The sequence below is a fragment of the Anas platyrhynchos genome, chromosome 4 (assembly GCF_047663525.1).
Source record: "Anas platyrhynchos isolate ZD024472 breed Pekin duck chromosome 4, IASCAAS_PekinDuck_T2T, whole genome shotgun sequence".
NCBI lineage: Eukaryota > Metazoa > Chordata > Aves > Anseriformes > Anatidae > Anas > Anas platyrhynchos.
The window spans coordinates 19,238,682-19,261,503 of record NC_092590.1 but is presented as its reverse complement, the minus strand read 5'-3'; the positions used below and the strand labels follow the sequence as shown (position 1 = coordinate 19,261,503).

Below are 22,822 nucleotides of genomic sequence, written 5' to 3'. Positions count from 1 at the left end.
GGCTAGAAGATACGACAAACCTTTCAGTTTCACCTGGAAACCACTCCATGAATTGGGCTGATGCTCAGGTGAGACCTGGCTTTGCCAAAATTTTTTGCAAACAGCCTGAAGTTTAAGGTTGCACTCACGACAGTTCATGCTGCTTTAGTGAGCTTGTACTAATCCTCTTTCAAATGGCATCACACAGATGTGCCTCATTTCCACCCCATTTTTGCTTTCTCTCTAAAAAGAAAACATCTTTAAAAGTGGCAGAAAACAAGAGAAAGAATTAAACTGCCTGAGGCTGCAGGAGTGCTTTTTCCAAAGTCAGGAATTTGAGCTGAGGTAGCTACTTTTTAATACAATTTCTTAATACCGTGCTTTCCAAATCCTTTTTCTGGGGAAGAACCAAAGTACTTCTTTGCTGTTAATGCTGGGTCCTCAAAAATGAGCATGAGATATCACTCCCTGGGGTTTTGTTTAGACTTCAGCAAAACAAAGGCCTATCATGGCAAGAAATGCCTGTACCATGTTTCTTTGGGAGCCGTACATCTCTCCTGTGGCTGTTGCAGCACATAAGCAAGGCTTCTCCCATCAGCAAAACTGAAAACGCACTGCCTGGTGAAGGAGGGCGAGGGGCAGGACACCGCTGTCCCACGAGGTGGGCAGGAGCTGTACTGAGCTGGAGAGCTCACTCAAGAGCCAAGAAGAGCCAGAACAGTGGTCCTGCTGATGGAAGGGAAGGGAGCAATTTTGTGCCCTGGAGCCACACTGCCTGGATTAGCTGAGCTGCAGTGCAGGCATCCCTGCACACCTCTGTCTTTTCCAAGATGCTCCATGAGCTCAAAGGGGCACCTGCGGTCTATCACAGAACTAAAAATGCTGAAGGATCACCCAGATTCATCCTGTGAAGCCACTTCTGGAACAGCCTGAGAAACAATCTAATGCAAACCCAGACAACCAGTTACCTTGCCATCCATGTACTCCAGCCACTGCAAACCCAGGTTGGTGACAACCCTGGGTGTCCCGTCATCCACAGGGAGAATGTCCACTTTGAAGCGCTGCGGTGCGGCTGTCACAACCTGAGAAAAGGTCAGAGAGATGGACGTTACTTTGGGAGTCAGAGCCTTGGCCACCATACATGTATTATCAACCTTGCTCCCGTCAGATCTGTTAGGATCAAGGTCCTGGGGCAAGTTTGCAGGCATGAAGTTTGCCATTACACCACTGACCAAGCACGTGGCATCACACAGCCAAGAATACTGAGCCCCTATCTTCAGTGGAGTGACAGCAGCCAAGTCTCCCTCCTCTGAGAGGAGGCAGCCTTCACCCACCTGGTTCGGTGGTCTCTCTCACCTCCCTCTCTGTCCGCTTACCTTCTTCCCTCCGTCTTCCACAACGAAGAAGGGGTTGGTCCCGTCGGACACGGTGAAAGCGAAGCGATCCTTCAGCGAGTTGCTGCCGTCGTGACTGTAGCTGATGCGGCTCTGGTAGACGTCCTCCATGGTGAAGGTGGTGGTGGGGTGGTAGCGCTGCCCACTGCTGCTGCGCTCAATCACGCCGTGGCGAGGGGGGTGCACAACCGTGAACGTGATTGACTCAGCCTGCACCAAGGAGACAGGGTGGCACAAGCTACAACTTCAGGACCATGTCAGGAAGGTCCCTACAGCCCTGGGGAAGGACTCTTTGTATCCAGTCTTCCTAGCACAATGTTTCCAGTCAGGGTCTGGCAGGCAGCACTGCACACTGAATTGATTCACCATGAGCCCTGCCTGTCCTCATCTCTCAAAAAAGCCAGACCCAGGAGGAGTAGGAGGAAATGCCATTTTCATCTGTGCCAAGCATAAATGCAGTATCAAGACCTCAGCTCAGGTCAAATCCACAGCGTTCAGAGGGAAGGTGGGACAGGGCAAAGGTTTGCTCTGATGACAACTTCTAACCATTTTTCATGCAGGTTTGTTGTTTGTGTGTCTCAGAGACATCCCAGATGAAGTACGTATTTCTCAAGCCAGGGCTTTGCTTTGCTCAAACATTCGTTCATCTATTTATATACAAGCCAGGCCTCCCACAAGCAGTTTGTTTGAAGCTGTGATCAGACAGGGTATGTGCAGAGGGGGATGACACTCAGTATAATCTCTGTCTTTGAACACAAGCCCATTTTTCTGATAGGCCAGATGTGCAACAGAAAAAGAGAGAGAGGAGGCAAAGGGGAGTCCTGCCTTACCTCTGTGTCAGCATCTGTTGCTTTAAGCTCAAACTCTGTGATGGTTTTTCTCACACCTTCCTGAACTCTCATCCCCAGGCTCTGCACTACAGGTAAGGAGTCATCCACGGGGTTTATGGTGATGTCAAACGTCTGGCTCACCTGCGGCAGGAGAATAAGCCTCTCTCAGTGAATTCAGCCTACCAAAAGCACAACTCCATTGAAATGGTGACACTATAAGCAGACCACAGTGATCCACTAAGCTTAGGTCACTTCATTTTGGACTTGTTTAGTGAAACAACAACAGCCTCTAAGCTCAGATCCTGTAAATATGGCTCTTCTATCCTTCTGCACTAATTTCTTCTTCCTCTTTCTGTCACATTTATGGAAATGCACTTCTACCTCCACTGTTCACTCTACCTTGTTGTTATCTCTCTATTTGTAGCCATGACTTCTCCCTTTCAGAAGGCAGGAAGGAGACATTTCTCAAGGGTCTAAAGGTACTTCTGGCACTTTATCAGTGCAGTGAATCAAAGCTGATCTCCAGGACCAATTGGTAAACAGATAAAAAACAGACATTGAAATCTTGGTAAACCAGTCTCATGAGCTTACACCTCAGGTAGCTCCCCCTTCCCTGTGGTACATAACATCCCTGGCAGCAGGGGAAGTACAGGGTAACCACCTTCCAAATTACAAGCTGATATACGGCTTTTTTTCCTTTCCTTTGCTACATGTAGCTCTCCCTCAAAAGCACACGAAGAAAACTGATTCCCAGCATATCCTGTGGAATCAATAGCCTGCTCTGACTCAGGGGAAAAAACGTGCTGCGACCTACCTCGTTTGTCCCATCAGACACAGAAAAGGTGAAGGCATCTGCATGCTTTTCAACATCACTTGTGTGGACATACTGGATGCTGCGAGAGGCCAAGTCTGCCTGGCTGAAAGAACTAATTCTTGTCCCTGGAAAAAAAGAACAGTAGGGGAAAATGGGCTACAGAAAGAGGAAAAATACAGGGAGCTGGACATGGTGAATATAATCTAAATAAGAGGAGCATATGACATGGCAGTATAGAGTTAGACCAACTCAGAAGGGAGGAGTGCGACGCTCATACTGCTAGTGGATAATGGGGCATTCAAGGCAACTCCAAAATTCAGATCACGTTTGCATGTAATTCTTTTCTGAGTTTCACAGGATTGACCAAAAACCTTCTGAACTACCAGACTTATCATCTAGCATATCCATCACACCACCACGTAGCTTCATTTTGTAACAACTCACTGGTTAGTCCCCTTCCTTTCTGCAAAGCCCAGCTGCGAGATGAGGCCAGAGTTTATTGATCAAGAGACATGGTGGCCAAGAGGGGGATTAGAAGTAACTCTTTACCAGGGTGGGTGGCTCAAAAGCCCTGCTGGAGCTTTGCTGCTAGGAGCACCCAGCCAAGCAGAATGCCCTCCTGCTAACCTGGGGAGGCCGCGTGCTCCAGGTGCCCCAGCTGTGGCTGCTTGGTGAGCCTGTACTGGAGCTGGGCTGGCTCGCTGTCCTGGTCGGTGGCAGAGAGCTGCAGGGTTGTGATCTTCTTCGCTGAGTTCTCATCCAAGACCAGCCCTTTGTTAGCAGTGATGGAAGGGGGGAATCTGTCCTCTGAAAGGGTTAAATGCAAAGCAGACTGAGTTAGGAGGTGGTCCCTCTCCTTCCCTTGGTGTTATTCCCGCTGGGTATTTGTGCTCAAGCAAAAGACAACAGGCACACGAATGCCCTCCCCTAAGGGAACCCTCCCAGACTGGGAATTAATGAGTATGCTGGGTATTGTGATCAATGGAGGGGGCAGAAATGTCTTAAGACAATCTAGACATTATGGGGGAATTTTTCTGTCCTTTTCAGCAAGTTTTTCAGAAGCCAAAGAGCTAATCTTTACATACCCCAAGCTTCAAAGGCCTTGGAATTAACAGAGAATAAATACCGCATCTCAAGAATTACATCTTAACTTGCTGTACATGTGGGATGGAAATCTATGAAGGCCTGAGCTTTGCAGCAATGATAACATAACTTCAGCACTATAATTTACCTAAAATACGAATATAAAAAACCTGGTCCATCAGTTTGTTGCCATCTGCATCGATCAGATCAAAGGTGAAGGCAAAATTTCCACCAGGATCTCCCTTCTTGTGACTGTATACCACTTGCCCTGGAGAGAGGGACAGGAGGAAAGAGGTGGTTTATTACAGGCAACTTCATTTAATTCCTAGTTTGGAACCAGGCTGGCACTGTAAGTCAAGAGACTTGCAGCTCCTGGACTTGGGTTTCATTACTTTTTCTCTTTATTTTTTTCTCTCCTGCTGAGAGAGATTTTTTAACATTTCCTTAGTGACGTGTTTCTCCTCTATCATAACAACTTTATCTTCTTACTTCTTTCCCTCTCCCTTCCCTGCTTCAAATCATCCTTCCCCTCTCAAAAAGATATGGCCACTTTTTACTTGCCATGATTATCTGAAGGCAGGCATCCTCACCTTTATTTATATCAGCCTGGGTGAAACTTTTGACAGGTCCTTTGACAGAGATCTGGACTGGATTATCAGTATTAGTCAGCTGCAGACGGCCCACGCTGGGGTCCTTCTTCATGACAAATCTGATCATTGTGTCATCTGGATAAGGAGCTGCTGCTTTCAAGTGCTGAGCTGTGAGGTGCGCTGCAGAGCCTGGGCCAGAGAAAGAAAAAGCTCAGAAACAGCTCCAGCCAACCCAGCCGAGTGACTTGTCTAGACTGGACTAGATAGCCTATAAATAGCGGGTGAGGTCCTGTTTTACACAACCAAGGAAGTTGCAATTCCATGGGGGAAAGGAGAACTCCACCACAAGTAAAACAAGCAGAGGGCTCATCTATGAAGACTTGGCTTGTCCAGAGCCTCCATCAGCATTCTGGGGAGCGCAGGGCTAAAAACTGTGTGGGCATTTTACTGGCATGGCAGAGTGGTTTGCAACCTCGCATACTTCTTCTTAATAGCCCTGCACAGAGCCATCACAGCTTACCTAGAGCTGCCACATTTTCAGAAATGTGAAATCAAGCTGAGTGCAGGGCAAGTTTCTGAGAGGTGAGCAGGCTCGGACAGCAGCTGTCTGTCAGGGCTGCGGTTAGGTGCTCTAACACGTGTCCCTTCCTAACTAACAGCCAGAAAGCCCCGGACTGTACATCTGTTTTGGGGAGGCAGTGCTTAACTACAGCATCCCCTCCTACAATAACATGAAAATATCTCTGCCTGTGATTATTTTTCCCCTGCCCACTTCCCTTGCAACAGACCATTGATCCTATGAGGAGAAGATCATTTTTAAAATACCTTCCCAGTTGAATCAGAGGTAAAAGCACACACTTCCACCTTGAAATTACACTCCGTGGGAGATGACAAGTGTCTTCCAAGGGGCTGCCTAAATAAGTGATACCATTCTCCCCCCTCCCCATACCAGCAGGGAGCTGCAGGCCCCTGTTGACAGCCAGCGTGGGTAGCTGCTGCTTTGGCAGCTCCATGGAGAACTGCAGCCTCCCCGTCTGCGTGTAGAGGCCATCCGTGATGGAGAAGCCAAACTCATCTGTCTGCGCTGCCGCACCGCTCTGAGTATAAACGATCAGCTCATCCAGAATGTCCTGGTAGGTGAAGGATGAGCCCAGAGGCAGCACACGTCCGTGCTCCGGGGGCTCTGCGGCAGTCTCCCTCCTGCGAAGATGACCTGACAAATGAGAGGTGCACGAAAATCATGGAAGTGGATGTGGCCTTGCTGGAAGAACTGAGGAAACTGCTAAGAACTTGACTACAATACATGAGATCTGAAAAATGGCACACAGCCCCCGCTAGTTTAGCGAACAGGGTAACACAAAAGGGAACTTCCCAAGGAAATGGGTGCAGTCCCCCTTTTCCTTCTCAAATAGGAAAAACCCTCAAAGAATAGGTCTGCTCTGAAGCACAATTGCTGCTCCAAACACCGACTAAATGTGCCTTATACAAACATGCCAGGCTTCTGTCTCACATCAGGGGTATTAGACACACACACAGATGCACAGACACGTCCCTGCTCCAACCCCATTGTTGTCAGGACTTACCATGGTCAGGACTTTTGGTAACCACGATGACAAGCTCACTGTTCTGGGTGTCCAAGTCCTGCAGGTTGAGGGAGGCGTTGGTAACAACCACACCCGAGCTCTCGTGCACCCTGACAGGCTCCAGCACCATCTTTGGGGGCTCGTCGTTCTGCCGCTGCACAGATCCCAAGGGGACACAGTCAGAAAAGGGAAATGGCCAAGGGGAAATGATTGCTGCCTACCTGAACGAAATACAAGCTCCCAAATGACAGTACTGCTGCTGGTACCAATGTGTGAACTGCATAGGTCTTTCCATATCTCTCCAGCACTGTGGAGGCTTCTAAGAGGGAGAAGGAAGCCAAGAAATAAGCTCTGGGGAAGAGGCTGCAATGCACAACTACTCCGTGGTGTGACAGGGGAATTATGGCCCTGTACTAGGGGAAGGAAACAGATAGGAGGAAGGAAACTCTTAAATCCACTTCCCGTGCATTACAAAGGTGTGAGGAAAGCTCGCGGTTCGAGGGAGCTGCACTTTAAGAGCCAAGTGTCTGTGTCAGAGAGGGCTCTGACGGCCAGAGAGCACGGACACACCTGGATGGTGATGTTCATGCTGTGCACTTCAGACTGGCTGAAGCCATCGCTCACGTAGAAGCTGAAAACATCACTTGTCGGCTCGATGCTCTCATGGACGCTCTGGAAGTAGTAAATGCTGCTCTCTAGGACGTCTTGAATGGAAAAGGAGGCGTCTGTGGTCACAGCGCCCTGCGGCCCAAAACTCTCACCTGCACAACAGAATGCCTCTGGTGAAAGGACGTTCAGCTCACTGACAAACTGAAAATAAAAGCAGCAGCATTAAGAGAGGAGTGGCACACTGAAGGATGCAGAAGGATGTTCACTCCTATAACATGAGTTTCCACTCATCTTGTGACCTTTGTAGCAGCAGTAGGTCCACCTGCTGCATTAGAGCAGACATTAGGAAAGCTGCAGTCCTCAGTGCCCCCGTTTACCTGTCTTGGTGTTTTCAATGTAGCCATACATGGGCAGAGTGATAACCGTGACCCTCAGGTCCTCCTTGGCAGCAGTATCATAATCAGCAGCTAAGTGGTGATGAGCCAGCAGCGGGACCCTGCCTCCCTCATCCACCTGGAAAACAAAAAGATACAACAGAACTAAGGCCACTGCGCACAGCAGCACACGAAGCGTTACTGAACAAGCCTGCAGCATCACTCCATGGAGGAGGCTTCCCTGGTCCTCACAGTGCTCTCGTTTCTCTGAAGTCTTGTGCCACCCTCCCCCAAATCTGTTAAGTATGAAATCTGCTGGGAGGCAAGGTGGGATGCGAAGAACAAAGCCTGCCTGGCCCTAAAGAGGAGCCTGTGAGTGCTTTATCAGGGGAAGAAGAGAACTGGCAGAGTCACGCTGACCTCTTGGAAGGCAAAATCTGCTTTTCTTGTTGAGGGGAACCTTTTGAAGGCAAGGGAGGTTGAATGCAAAGCTGAAAAAAGAGGGAAATGACTTCAAAAGGCACTGATAAGGAGTCTGAAATGTTTTGCATCAGCCCAAAGCACCAGATGCTTTCAGACTCATCTTCTGCTCATCTTTTAAATACAAGCTGGTGAAAGAAGGGGCCAAATTTTAAACAGGAGGAAGTCAGACTTGTTCCACTGACATCAATGGGACACCCCAGGGAGAAGCTAGCTCCTGACTAGAACCGATGTGAGCAGGTGAGGTGCGGGGACGCAGCAGTACTGTCAGTCCCCTCCGGCCTCCAGGTAATTTATTGACTCTTAGCACTCAAAGGACTGTGTGTGTAACACCATGTTTCTACAGTGATTTGCCTTCAGTCCAGGAGAACCGTTCAATTCCCCCCACGGAAGACGCTCTTGTCACTGTTCCCAGTCCCCTGGGTGGCCACTTACAGTGATATGGTCAGCGAAGGCAATGAGCGACGGCACCGTCTGGGCTGAGGTGATAGTGATGGTAAACATCTGCCTGTCGAGCCGGTTATTGTCAGCATCAAAAACAGCGAAGTGGAAGGTGTCGGTAACTGGCTGATTGCTGGTCTCAAATACGGTGGAGTAACTGGAAGCCAAAGCACAAGCTGTGTCAGGGAGTCTCGCTGACAGCCAGGTAAAAACATCTCCTCCCTGCCTTTAGAGACGAATTCAAGAAGAGGTGGTAATCCAGTTCCCAACTTCACTCATTCCCTGAGCACTTTGAAACCACCATTTTTCACGTTGCCTACCCTAATTATCTCCATGACATTGAGACAAAAAAAATCCCTAATTTAAAGGCACACCAACTACTGGCATTTCAGACACACATAAATACCTAACTCTGTACACAAAAAGCTCTCATTTGGAGTCTCACAGGACACAATAGCCAAGAAGAAAAATCTTTGATATATTTTACAAGCATAACACAGCCCTGAGCTCCCTGTGAAAAGCCCATTGAGCTTTTAACTGGCGTGGCTTGAAGGACAATAGCTATTTGATACCTGATCCTCTGGTTGTTGATGTCTTCCATGGTGAAATTATAAACCTTAGACAGCTCTTCATCATGAGAGCCAGACGTCCGTAAGAGGGTGCCATATGTGGGCAGAGATATTAACTGGATTCTTATCGCTGAGTCAGGAGAATTGCTGTCCTAAAGATGAAGGAAAAATAACAAAGCCAACACAGAACTGGATTAGCTTTTGTTTCCCTCCACTAAAAACAGAAAGAAAATGGTTTTTAGGAAAATATATCAAGCAGTTTCCCAGAGATAAGCCCGATATTTTTATTTTCAAATTACCCTCCTAGTGGACTGGACCCTTTATGTAATATCTTTCCCTGACTCCAGAAAAAGTGAGCCAGGATTTATCTGATACCTGGCAGAGGGAGTAACTGTTGCCCACCAATGCTTCAGACAGAGATACAGCTAAATTCAGTTCTTAGTAAAACAAAGGTTAATGTGAAGCGATGCTGCAAATGCCAATTGCGTATTAAACTAAAAGCTGTTCTTGGCTCTTTCTAACTACACAGGGTACAAACTCTCTACGATCTCATGGCTCAGATGTCATCTTTCTTATCAAAGTTTTTCATGGTTGCCTGAAAGATAAGACCCAAGGCAGAAATCATTTTCTCAGTATATGGATCAGGAACGAAATCCTCCTGCTTGTGACTGTTCTCTTCCGCAGATTAAACCTGAACAGCTCCCTTGTCAGCCTTCTGCCTCCTAAGGAGAACAGAACAGACCCCTGGCTTATACCCAGACACATCCTTTGGAAGAAAAGCATTCATTTGCCTTCTTATCCTACCTGACTCCCTGCAGATCCCTAACCATCTGGGTGACAGCCACTACATGAGGTCTCTCCAGCTTCACACGTGCACTGTCATCTCTCCAGCCTCCTCTGTAAGGAGAGCACATCCGCATACCCCAAATCCACTGCTGGTGTCTCTGCAGCTGTATCAGCCACAAGCAGAACACCTTTCCCTGAATTGCACCAGCAGGACGACTCTCGTACAACACACAAACACTGATTCAAACTCCAGGCTAACAAGGAGCACAGCATCTGGGGTTGCTCAAAAAAAACAAACCCTCAAGCGTGTGCAGAAAAAGCAGCAGGCAATTTCTGAAGGGGGTGAGAGGGCAGAAATTTTCAAGGGATTATCAACTAGCAAATCCATGTGTGTTGTTAGCAAGTCTGTTTGATAGAAAAATCTGGGATTAACTCAGTTTTCATGTTAGCATGGCAGTTTACCTCTGTTCCAGTCAAACAGGGATAGCCTTAAAACCCTGATGGAAGAAAGAGTCTATTATCCCCGTTTTGGCAGCCGTAGTCAGGAGACAGTCAAAAACTTGAGCTCTTTGCCAAGAATCCACACTAAGGGCAGGGAGGTGTGGGTTGCAAGGGGTCTGCGGGGGGATTAGGAATGAGACGCTGCCAGCATTCACCGCATTTAGAAATAGATGACAGCTTACAACATAAGCAAGGTGCGATCGAGAGAGAGTCACGGAGCTTTTGCTAGCCACGGTGATTGCCAACAAGCAGCCCGGGGCCAGCTGCGGGCCGTTGTTATCCGGCAGGGACACTTCCACCCGCAGCACTGTGGTCACTGTGGTGACACCATCGGTGACAGAGATCTCCATGCTGTCCTCTGCGGCCGACGAGCCATCGTGCACGTACTGCAGAGCATTTCGAGTGACGTCCTCGTAGGTGAAAGTGTCGCCTTCCCAAAAAGAAATGCACGAGTCAGGAAGACCGTTCAGAGCACCAATCCAATTCAAATGGCGGAAGGCCCCAGTTCAGCAAAAGCCTTAATCACGTGCTCACCTGGCATTTAATGCCAAACTTACTGAGCTGTGAGTTACGGAGACATTTATTAAGGACTTAGTATGTATGTAGGGCAGAGCAAAAGCTGTAACCTTAACTGTTTTCCAGACGCTGTCACTCTTTGGGACTCCTTCAGTGACAGTTCTTTGGAAGTGCACAGATCCTCCTTTCTTCCCAGCTGCTTTGTAAGCTCATGCCTGTCATAACTAGATAAGGCTTCCCTCTCCACATCTCTGTTTGCACTCCTTTCTTATAGACAATATTTGTTCATCTGATCACACACTGGAAAACTGCTGCCACCAAAATCAACAGTAAAACTCCACAGAAGTATTTGACTGCTTGAGCAGCACAGCTGAACAACTGACACACTGAATTCTGTCAGAGGCACCCGTTTCCTCCTGCCCAACTGAACCAGCTGTGTGGACAGGCCCATGCTCACCTCCTCCCCTGCACTGAGGGGTATTTCTTCTCCACTCACCTGCTCCCATGTGCTCCTGCACACCTGCGCCCTGCTTGAGCAGAATGCCATGATGGGGAGGCTTCACCAGCTCAAAGAAGAGCCCCTCAGGAGCTGTATCTGTGTCACTCACAGCCAGCTGGATCCCTATGCCAGGGAAAGAGAACACAGGCTTCAGCACCCTCAGATACTGCACTGGGAATATTCCTTAGGTTTGGTGATCAGTTTTTGTGAATGGAGCCCAAAAGCTTTAATTTAATCAGTACCTGGAAAGTCAAGTAATTCTGGAGCATCCGTAGCCCAAGGGTTTGCTGACTTCATGGAAAAAAGTAGTTCCCTGCTAATGTTTAGATCAGGTGTTGTATCAAAGAACTTACCGCACACCCGAGTCACAGTATTGCCAGCATGACAGCTATACAAACCCTCAGTTTATGAGATGTGCATGCATTCACATAGAAGGGAGCTATCTGTAAAAGCCTCAGAAAACCCCGACACCACAAGAAAGTGGCTTTTGACAAAGAAATCAGTGCAACAGCACTTAAGAGGGGAAAAGTAAGGAAGCAGTATGTCCCTGATCATGCTCTCCAAGACTCAGCTGCTGAACAGACACACCATACACCAAGGAGCACTGCCTCATGCTCAGACACTTGTCTGAGGCACCACTGCACAGTTTTCTCAGTGCCTCCTGTTACACCTGCACTAGCACAGCCCCGTAGCTGAATGCACGGAGGTGCATGAGACCAAAGCTCTCCCTTGCTCCATCCATGTGGCCTCCTGGAAGTAAATAGACCTCAGGCAGAGCTCTGCCACCTCACCCTTTCCACCCTACTCACCGATGGTGGCCTTGCCCCCCTGGCTGACCTCCAGGAACGGAGCTGTGATCTGGAAGACTGGAGGCTTCTGCTCTGCAGAGACCAAATGAATGACAAACACCATCTCCGGGGTCGTGTGTTCTCCATCAGACACTAGGCACAGACAGAAACCACGCCTCAGTGTAGGGATGTTTTTTCAGGGACTCGCATTGGAAATTGACTGTTCTCTACACATCACCACCCCGCATTGCTGACTTTCTTCCCACCCTGTCAATTTACACCTTTGTCTATGGACATAAAACATAATCCACACATATCCAGATGTACTTTTTTATCTTTGTTCCTAACTCATCTTAGTATGATGATCGTAACTTGAATAAGCTTGTGCATGTGTGGCTGTGTACATACTATCTTCCATGTATGTATCAGGTGCACTTGTAAGTCAGAGCATGCACTTCTCTTTGCTAGTGGATCACTGCAAACCTGTGCTAGGTAGCACATGGAAAGGGGAATATGTATTAAGTAAGCAAGCAGCTTATTAGTAGCAATTTAATTGTGGAAATGTTTCCATAGTACATTAAAGAAAAAAAAAAAAAAAGCAGAGCAAACCACTGATGCCCTTGTTCACACTGGAGGAAAAATAGGAATGAATGAGGCTTTTAGGACACATTTGAGGCAACTACTGAAAAAGGTTTGTCTACTGAACTTCATCTTGGCTTCTATAAAACACTTTGGGACACAGATAAGTGAGTATTCTCCAGGCACATGCACTTCCAGAAATTCCTACAGAGTGCCCATAGTTGTGCCAAGGACTAACAGGCACCGTGAAGGGCACAAAGAGGAAAACTGCTCTGGCCAGGAAAGAGCCACTGGTTTTCATACCTGTGAATCTGAAGTTCACTGACTCTGGAAGACCTGGCGGGATAAATATAAGCACAGAGTAATTATGGTTAGAACATACTGATGTGAATTTAGACAACATTTGGAGAAAGCAAGTGCTGTTGTCCAACCAGACAGGAATCTTTCCTTACCAAGGAAAGCGCTCTTTTCCATTGCCTTCTCTCCAGGTACTGAGAGAACACGTTGCCCTCCTTCAGTTTGTGAAAAACCCTCTTGGTGCCAGTGGAGGGCATGGTGATGCATCGAACTGCATCACACAATCCTAGGTATCGACTGGTCAAACATGTTTGAGGTTTGTCACATTGTTTGCCCCTCTATCTCCTGCTCCAGGTTGTTATTCCTTTGATGGTAGAAATCCAATATCCTGGCTAAACTGATTCAGTTTGTATTCATCATTTCCTGTCTCAATCTCAAGAACTAAACACTCAGGGCAGCACAGATCTCAAGCACGGGAGGAGCAGTAATTCCTAACCACAAAGCACCAGATCAGCAGTTTGACCAGTGCAGCATCCAGTAGTAGTGTCAACAGTGCTAAATGCTGTAGTGAACACGACCATATTCCCATAATTCACTGCATGTTGCTATACTGAACAAGAGGGAAAATCATGCTGAAGTCACAAGAATTGGGTGAACTTTTGGAATGTTCCCACAAAGCAGATTCCCATGTTCTTTATATCATTCATGTCACAAGCCCTAGCGAGTATGGAAATAACCAAAGTCATTCCAGGACTGAAGGAGGACCAGCAGCCTGACTTGGTGCTGCAAAGAACATTCAACTCCTTACCTGCAAATGAGAAGGCAATGATCTCTCTCAAGTGTGGAGCTGCCGTGGGTGGACGATAAGCAATCTTGCCACGGTTTATATCTGCCTGAGTGAAATACCTGACTGGGGAGAGAGGCCTGTCTCTGTGCTCCACAATACCTACAGAAACAGAGAGCTCAGTATTAATAGAAGGAATCAATTTTAATTTTAAAACCAGATACCAAGGGTCGTGGCTTCTTTTTTTCTCCCTGATACTTCTTTTTACATCTTCAGTTGTTGCTGAATGAGTCAGATGGCTGTGACTGCATGCAGTATGGGTTCTACCAACCAATACAGGACACAAGAAATTAAAACAGATTCCTCACTTAGCCATTTCCTCAAATACCTCTCACTAGAGAGTCTAGAAACAGAAAGCCATGGAGCGCAACATTCAATATATTCCAGACAATACTAAGAAAAATGTCTCTGTGCTGCAGCTTACTCCTAAACAAGCTGGAGAAACTGGGTTAAGAAACAAGATGTTTGAAAGCTAATGAAGGAGGCCAAACAGCTTAGCAGATGCCTCCACAGAATTATACTCCAGGAAAAACAAAAACAACAACAACAAAAAAACATTAGATGTGCTCAGAAAGTATAACAATTAATTCAGCAGCAATCTGTCATGTTCTGAACAGCTACACTTGCCTTGTCCGGGAAGGAGAGGGACAGTCACATTGAACAGGATTTTTTCACTGGGAATCTCCGGGTCTACAAAGGATAGGTGATGGGGCTCAATCACCGTCACACGGTCCTCCAGCACCTCGATAAACACATTAGACCAAGAGCATCAGTGCCAGAGACATGAGAAGACTCAGCAAGAACTGCAACAAGTGAGAATTTGCTTTGCTATACTTCAATGTAAGACAGTCTTTGAATGTAAAGGTATAGTTCTTAGACCTAAAACTGGCAAGGAACAGATGGGCTGAACCTTTACCAAGTTTTCCAAACTCCTACAGGATAGGAACTAATTGGGATGAGATTGCAGAGGATAATAAAGCTTAATAACGAGTAAAATTTGCTTTTAGGAACCATCTAATCTCACTGTCAACTCATCTATAAGCCAAACTGAATGTGCAGTGCAGAAGCTGAGCAGAGTACTATCATGTTCAACAGAAGACGCCACTATACAGGCCCACCTCTGTTAAGTTCTTTCTGGAGAATTAGAAAGGGTCCATAAGCTTTTGGGAAAAAAAAGGAGACAAACAAGGATCTTTCTTGTTTGTCCTTGCTCCTCCTTCCTGTAACTCTGAGCTTACCCCCACACCTTCAGGCTGTCTGGAAAACTGGCGGTGTCATTAGCGTGCTCTGTACCCCGCAGATGCACAACCTCCACAGGTGGAGGAGTTTCATTATTCTGCCTACAGCAACTAAGAACAGATGAAGAAAAATCTGTTTTAATCAAAAACTCCCTGGCCAAGGATATAACTCATTGCCTAGCTAGTTCTCTGGTATAGTCTGAGGTAGCCTCATCCTGCTGCTCCTGAGGCCCGGTCTGGACACCAGAGGAAGGTTCCCTGACCGCAGCTCACTGCATCACAAATGGCACCAAACCCTTCTCAGGTGTGCGAGAGTCACATATCTAACTGGAGTCAAGATACCAGCACCACTTTATACAGCCTCTGTACAAAAAAGGCTTAAAATTAACAGCGGCGTCCCTTTCATGCAGCCACCTTGGGAAGGGAAGGGAGGAGAACTTTTTCCTATGCTTACAACATTGTCTCCTTCACAAACCCAGTCTCTTTGCATTCATCAAGTGCAAAAGCTCAGGCTCCTGCCATCAGTTGTATCAGTACGGGGAAAACAGGTCACTTGAGGGAAGGAAGAACAGCAGAGGTGTCTGCCACCGAAGCGTCACCAAACTTTCTCTGACCTTTCTTGGTAGGACACTCAAAGGCAGCGTTTACAGGTGTGGGAAGGCTGCACATTTTGTGCTTGCTCTTCAGCTGAGAAGACAGTCTCGTTCTGAAGGAGTCTGAGGATGGATGAGCAGAACTCAATCACGCTGACACCAGGAAAAGATTTAAGGTTATGGTTGCCTCACAGCTGCCTCCAAGGCCAATCTGTCTCTCCCAGAGGTAGGACCCGCAGTTTGTGAGGCGCCCCTCACTAAAACGTATTTTACGGCGCTATTGAATTTTGTGGTGTCTAATTAGCTATAAAATCCAGCACTACACGGCTTAGCCAGACACCTATGCCATCAATTTTGTCAATAATGGCAACAACAAAAAGTCAAGAGAAAGAAGACACATTGCTGCCTATTGCTCCAAGTAGCAGCCTGAGCATGTTTTATTACTGCCTGTGAAAGGTCACCACTATTTTAAACCCCGACAAGGCCCTTGTGTCAGGACTTTTCACTAAACTTTCTCACACTGCTTCCTTCAGTCTTTCCTGGCCCCATCCCTGCAGGCTGTCCTGGCTTTGAGGTCTTTTGTGTCCCCTTAGGAGGCTTCTCCTGGGGACCCGTTGCCCCTGGGACACCTCCTGCATCTCACAGGCCTTGCAGCGTGCTTTTGTCTGTCAGGGAGCACCTGTGGACACAGGCTTTCTGCTTGACAGTGCTGAGCGTACTGCTGGCACCTCGCACGCTCTAAATAAATCACCAGGAGTGAGCGGTGCCAAAGATGACTGCACGCTCCAGTCAAGCCTGTAGCCCCAGCTCTCCCAGCATGCAGCTCCTGCCTGAAGGGTTGGCCTCAGCTCTGCACACATTTCCTGCAGGTGCTTCTCTCTGCGTTCTCATCACAGCCTCCTCCGCCTCACTGCTGTTGCCTCAGGATGGACTACGATCTTGGGCACCCACAGAGAGCCCCACAGACCACAGCAAGGCTAGGTGGCTGAGGTGATGCCTGAAAAAAACTCCTTGCCTCTAAGATCCTGGCTCTCCGAGCTTCCTGATGACACAGGTGCAGAGCCCTGTAGCTCTCCTCCAGCCCATGCACTCAGGATCCCACCCTATAGGATCCAAGAGGTGACAGAAGGCAGCAGGAGAAAGAATGGGGAGAGCTGGATTTCACCCACATATGATGAGGACACACGGACAAGACACGCACCAAAATTGGAGGGCTCACAAAACCAACTTTAAACTTTGAGGTCATCTTTTAAATTAACACAATCAGGGATGTAACTACGTTAGAGAGACCACTGTTATCAATATGGCTGTTCCCAGAATCAATGCTGCAAGAAAAAATAGCTCAGTTTGTAACCTGTGTTCCTGGTGTTACAGTGATTGATGAAAGCTTCCTGATGTGGGCGGGCTACTGTTCCAATAAGTAAAGTTTGCAGTGGAATTACTGGCAAGATGTCTCCCTAATCCACAGTTTTTCTCTTTTGCCATTCCTAATGGCTTCTCAGAAATCAGTATTTTGAAACTGCTAGGAATTCCATAAAAAATGTTTGAAGTTTTTCCCCATCCCTTCCAGTCTGTATATTCAGCACTTCTAATACTGATTTTTTTTTTACCTTTTAATGTTTTTTATTTCTTGGTGTGTTTTTTTTTTTTTTTCTTCAACCACTTCTTCTTCCAAGCTATCTAGCTTTTCAAATTTATTTTTTTTATTATTCTTTGTATTCTAGTTATCTATCTGGTGCATACACCCTGTTCCTTGGATTCAATCTTTGAACGAAGCACAATTGCACAGACTACAGCAAGCAGAGAAATCAACATTTGGTGGTTACTGCTCGATGTGAGGCTTTGGTCAATGAGTATTGCAGAAGGAACACTGAAACCAGCAGTCAGGGATGTTTCACACTTACAGCCATGTGCAAAGAGGAGCCAAGGGAAAGCTGAGGAGCTCTGGGTGTCTGCGGAAGAACAGCAACGTTGAAGACGTGGCTTTCCAGGCTGGCTTGCGGACTGGCAGAGCTGGACACCTGAGAACAGAAGATCCATGAATAGAAACCTGACAGAGGACATCACCGCATTTCAAGACCAGTTTCATACTTTTCCTCGTCTCTTCTCCTAGCCTGTGAAGGCAAAGACATGCACTGTTCCAGCAGACACCAACCCAATGCACATGTGGATGCCAACTGCCAGGCACTGAGGCCTCGAAACAGTAACCAGCTTCTCCATAATTGCCTGTACAGTCCATAAGTGGTTCACTTCTTTATTACCAATATGAAGGATGTCTGTCTGACAGTTCTCTACCCTCATCTATTCGTTCCCACCCTCTGCCAGTCACTGCCTCAGTTTTACTTCAATTGTCTGTATATTTTAGTGGAACTCTTCATCAAAAGAACAGAAAAGATAACCTGTCTTTAAACCTTCTTCTCACCCTTAAAATGGCAACCCATTATGCTGATAAGGTAAAAACAACTGGTTTTCTAACAACGGCAATGACTCCCCATGATCCCAACATCTCCCAAGACAGCCTGTGCTTCTGTTTCAGAGAGACCCATAAAGGTTTCCCATATGGCACTCCAGCAGCAAAATTAAGTCAATTGTATCTAAATTGTAGTAGCAAACTCATATTAATGATATATAAAGCAAGTGCTATTCCACTGGCAACAATTCAAAGGACCAAAACCATTCCATAGAGATATGCCTCCAAGTGTTCATAGCAATCCTGAGAGGCAAGCCCCCACAGAAATACAGCCTCCTTCTTCGTTAGACTTGGTTACAGCTTCATCTGTCAGCAGAGATGAAAGTCCACACCTGACTTCAACGGGGAGAGCCCTCTGTCAGCCAGAACGGATTTCAGCCCACAATTTCAAGAAAATGCATTAAAAACGCTCTGCTGAACTGAATGGAATTATTTTAGCCATTTGCCGGACCGCTTCAGAGTTCCTGTCATCTGAACAGTGACTGTCAAAGTACTGATGGAAAACAACTTGTCAGCTTTTTCTGATGTGCCCCAAGCCACAGTTCAGGACTCAGCCAGATGTGTTCTGGTCTCCTGATGTCACCCGGCTAATCACAGCTTCCTTTCTCAGCAGGGCTCTCCGTACAATTAGCGCTACCTACTAAAACCAAACATTTAACTCATGCAAAATGCATACTCTATAAGAGGAACATGGCAATTAAGCTAAAGATTAGCTTGTTCAACATCAACACTCACAACTTCCTCATTATCACTTATGTTAATTACTTTAGAAATTACCTTAATTGCCTCACCGGTGCTACAGTAACAGCTTCTGAGTTTTAAACCAGATGTAACAAACACTGCAAGCAAGTGTTCGTGTTGCCTTAGCATTATGGGATGCTGTTAAACCTTCCACTCAAACAGCAAGGACCTGTCTGAGGAATTTTATGGCCATTAAACCTGTGGGGAGGTGGGATTTATTTTAGTGTTACATCTGCTGGAGAATACTTGTACCTTTTTGTCTGCCTGCAAGAACTACTCTACACCAAAAATTTAATTATTAGCTGAGAGACTGCAGAAATCAAGAGGGCTGTTTGGTTTTGGAGCTTGCAAAACAAACCACTTAAAAAAGGCACTTAGAATACTTTCCACTTGGAGTAAATGTTACGGGTTTTAGGAAAGGGAGATGTATTTGCTGTGTAGTACCAAGGGGTGAAACCTGCTGTCTGAAAAGGGACATCAAAACTGCCAGGATATGAGCTGCAGTAACACACTCTGCCTTTTCACTCAGGTCTGGATTTGCAGGGATGTCCTAGGAAAGTGTGAGCCAGAGGACTTCAAGGATCTCCTCGAGCAGATTTTCTACCCAGATGGAGGATCCTTAGGACAGCCACATGGCTGTCTGGACCCACATCCTGGCTTTTCCCTCGTCTCCTGGGGTAAGCCTTATCTCAGAGAAAGCTAGGGGAAAGGGGACAGCAGATGACAAGAAGGATGGGAGTTATCTTGTTACCTGCTCTGTTACGTCTTTTAATGATTGGCAGGCAAAAAAACATTTCCTGTTCCCGTTTCTTCCCCAAAAGATGGTTCCTCTCACACCAACCCCAAGCATATCAACAGAGCATCCCCAAGGGTCAATCCTACCCCACAGGCACAGCGCCACTGCAGAAGTGATCAACATCACAGAAACCATCAGTCTCTGGTTACACTGTCCCTCTGACAGGCTGCTACGAGCCTGCAGGTTTCCTCTCATGGTCATTAGAAGCGCTCACCTGCTTGCCCATTCCCTCTGGGGACTCCTGCTCTGAGATCACCTTCCTGCCTACGAAAGCTAGTGGGTGCTAGGATAACAACACTCCTTTTCTACAAAACCCTTTTCTTCCTGAAATAGGATTATTCTATGGGAAGTCAGACCAGCTATTAGTTTAATATGTCAAACGTTAGATGCTATTTGAAAGACAGTTTTCTCCAGATTTGCAATATGGCCTGTGACTTGACATCCAGAAGGTTAATGCCAGTGCATGAGGCCCAACACTGTGGGCAGCTGGCTGGCTCCACTGCTACAGATCAAATGCGGTGATTCACACAGTAAAAGCTTTCTTGGACACGAATGACAGTCTCCCAGGAATACAAAAAAGGAGTGCATCCACCCTGAGACATCAACACGTGGACATTCATTTACAGAAAAACAACGTGCAACTACATACACATAAGTCTGCATGTAAATATGTATATATGTCATAATTATATTTAACTGGTCTGTGTGTAAATATGCATATATATTTATATGCATATTTGTGTGTGTGTTTGTGTATACGTGTGCATATATAGAAAAAGCTCATGTCAAAAGGCAGTGGGAATGGCAGACTAAATAATCTCAGAGAAAAATGCCTGCAGAACTGCTCTGTGGGAATATGAAGGGGAGGAGTACCTGGAACTGGAAGGAGTCACTCTCTACTTGGGTTCCAGAGTGCCTGTACCACACAATGCCTTCGTTGATGTCCTGCTGGGTAAAAGAAGTTGTAGGAGAAGCCGCTCTTCCATCAGGCAAAAGCTGCCAGGAGTCTGCTGGGCCATCTGCTGGCATTGGGACCAGAAGCACCACTTCACCTGGGGAATGCAAGGATGAACAGCCAGGGCACAACTTGTGAGAAAACAAGGAAAAGATATTGCCTTTTCAACAACGAATGAGCATCCAAAGACAAATGCCCACCAGCTCTACATCTTTTCCCACCTAGTGAGCCAAGCAGATTCAGCAGTAGAGCTCCTATACACCACCAAAGGACCTCGCAACACCCCAGTGACACAGAGAAATTTTATTTCCTGTGTGCCAAGGCAAAGGGCAGATCAAACAGCTTGTACAAGGACACAGAAGAAATACATGGCCAAGCAAAAAAAAGGATTTGTGACTTCAAACGCCCAAAATGTATTTCTGCCCACTGACCAGCACACTGAAATTGTGCTGAAACCTTGAAATTTGCCCATCTGACAAACTGAGCAGAAGAGCAGGCACAAAGGACGTGCCTCACTTTTTGCAGCTCCCATGGAAGGACAAGAGAGAAGTGAGACACAATCAGGGTTAAAGGCACTGCAGCAGACTATCCATCTTCCCCTCAAGGGTACAACTTAACTATCAGAATAGAGCACACTAATTTTTCAAGGTCAGCTATTTTCTAGCTCTTTTGGGCGCTTATTACACCAAGAAGTATCCTCAACCGATTTCTCTGAACAGAAATCTTTAATTGAAGAAGAGCTCTTGAACAGACAGAGTAAAAAAACCTCTGTATCATAGGTTGTACAGAAAGCCTGTATGCCCTGGCTCATAGCTCCTACTCCTAAGGGTATGGAGCTTCTGTATCTCTAACATTCAGCTTATTTCTGTTTTTTTGTACTGACAAACAGGCTCTCAGCTGGACTGAAACGTCACTGGCTCCACTGCAGATGTGAGAGAGAAGAGCAGGATGGAAGCACGTCCCACTGTTTTTCAGCTTTCCTCGCGTATGCCTGCAAGGTCTGAATTTAGATGTCACTAGTGATATTCAACAGACTTTATTCTAAAACCATTATTTCGACACAATTAATCAAAGAGCCACGTGCTACCCACCAAGAGAAGGGTATCAAAACCTTGGTCATCAGTTTCCCCGAGACACACAAAATGTGAACATTTTTCCATCCACATACATAAAGGAAATAAAAACCTGACAAAGAACTATATTATCAAAATAAATGGCATCTTTTTTTTCTATTTTACAATGTAATTTAATTGCTTGGGAGTTAACACAATCTGTGGAAAAAAATATGTTTCCCCAATCTTTCCTACTCCTGGCTATATATAATTCAGCTGCTCTCTACGTAACTCGTTGGTTGTATATTGTACGTTTTTTACCCATCTTTGAACGTACCCCTCATGGCTACCAATTCAGAAGCCACATTTATTATAACTCACTCCAGCTCCTCCTACAGCATTAATCATTCTGTTATGCAAAATATCCAGCAGAAGCTCTCGCAGTTCGTTTCCCCAAACCACCCTCCAACGGTGTAGTAAAAAGATAATTCAAACTGAAATCTCACACTTGTGTTTTATAATCCAACTGTCTGCTAATATTCCCTTATCGGTGAAATCCACTGCCCTAATTACATTCCCAGTCTGATGCTTTTGCTCACGGGAGTTTCCCACCTGAATCTTTTGTGTGATTTATAAGCTGCTAATCACATACCCAAAGGAGTTAGGACCTGCAAGTTGTTTGCCCCTCCCAGAGGAAGAGAAGACAGGATGAGAACATACAGCAGCTTTAAGCAAGATGCACGCCTACATGTCTTATCAATCAGTATTTCACTCACTCAGGAAGAACAACTCTGTGGTGTTTACTTAAATAGTTTGTGATCACCATCTCACTTCAAACTTATTTTAAACAGAAAAGCACCTGCTGATGTGTTACACTCATTAACTTACAGCTTGTGTACACTCAAGCAATTTCTTGAAATCCACTGAGACAGCTGCATTCCCAGGGCTGCCTAGAAGCTTCAGGCATTGAGGTCTCTTCTTTTAGGAGTGGACAAATATCACTTTTCACTGGCTTTAAAAATTTCATCCTCTAAGAACGTACACCACATGGAGCAGCTTAGGGTATTACAATGCCTACTCAGAGAAATAAGTATTTTTCAACTCACAGAGCTATGCTGAGGCATCCTGTGGCCTGGGAGAAGAGCCAGGGAGGACACCAGTTCTATTTCTATGGACAAAATCATGTTCAGCATAAAGAGATCCTTAGAAAGAGCAACTGTGCTCTGGCAACCAACTGAGAAGTAACAAATCAAGCCCTGCAGATGGAGGAGGTCACATCCCTTCTGTTGGGTTTCTGGGTCTCAAAATAAAGGGCAGGAAGCATTCTTTGTACACGTACTTGTGCTACGGAAATGTGGGAGCTAATTCTGAAGTGGTTTATTTCCTACCTAAAAGCACGTGATGCATTTCCTACAGGTATG

The 22,822-nt window shown here is 46.3% G+C and overlaps 1 protein-coding gene and 1 long non-coding RNA gene across 5 annotated transcripts in view; one reads left to right on the top strand and one right to left on the bottom strand.

Annotated features, from left to right (window-relative positions):
• LOC119716735 (uncharacterized) overlaps positions 1 to 21,550 on the top strand; it is a 48,270-nt gene extending 26,720 nt beyond the window's left edge. The window contains exon 8 of the long non-coding RNA XR_011808932.1: positions 17,112 to 21,550. This is a non-coding gene — a long non-coding RNA (uncharacterized lncRNA). The remainder of the gene's footprint in view (positions 1 to 17,111) is intronic.
• FRAS1 (Fraser extracellular matrix complex subunit 1) overlaps positions 1 to 22,822 on the bottom strand; it is a 149,685-nt gene that overhangs the window by 20,788 nt on the left and 106,075 nt on the right. For 3 of the 4 annotated variants that reach the window (XM_072037125.1, XM_072037124.1, XM_038178034.2), the window contains exons 30-50: positions 20,268 to 20,446; positions 17,292 to 17,408; positions 14,184 to 14,298; positions 13,521 to 13,658; positions 12,719 to 12,751; positions 11,858 to 11,989; positions 11,046 to 11,171; positions 10,216 to 10,463; positions 8,750 to 8,898; positions 8,172 to 8,334; positions 7,260 to 7,395; positions 6,844 to 7,034; positions 6,274 to 6,427; positions 5,640 to 5,903; positions 4,691 to 4,879; positions 4,249 to 4,368; positions 3,645 to 3,824; positions 3,018 to 3,142; positions 2,204 to 2,344; positions 1,356 to 1,583; positions 948 to 1,061 (exon numbers count right to left, since the gene is read on the bottom strand). In XM_072037125.1, coding sequence (XP_071893226.1) covers positions 948 to 1,061; positions 1,356 to 1,583; positions 2,204 to 2,344; positions 3,018 to 3,142; positions 3,645 to 3,824; positions 4,249 to 4,368; positions 4,691 to 4,879; positions 5,640 to 5,903; positions 6,274 to 6,427; positions 6,844 to 7,034; positions 7,260 to 7,395; positions 8,172 to 8,334; positions 8,750 to 8,898; positions 10,216 to 10,463; positions 11,046 to 11,171; positions 11,858 to 11,989; positions 12,719 to 12,751; positions 13,521 to 13,658; positions 14,184 to 14,298; positions 17,292 to 17,408; positions 20,268 to 20,446 — 3,242 coding nt within the window. The other variant, XM_072037126.1, reaches the window with a different exon arrangement.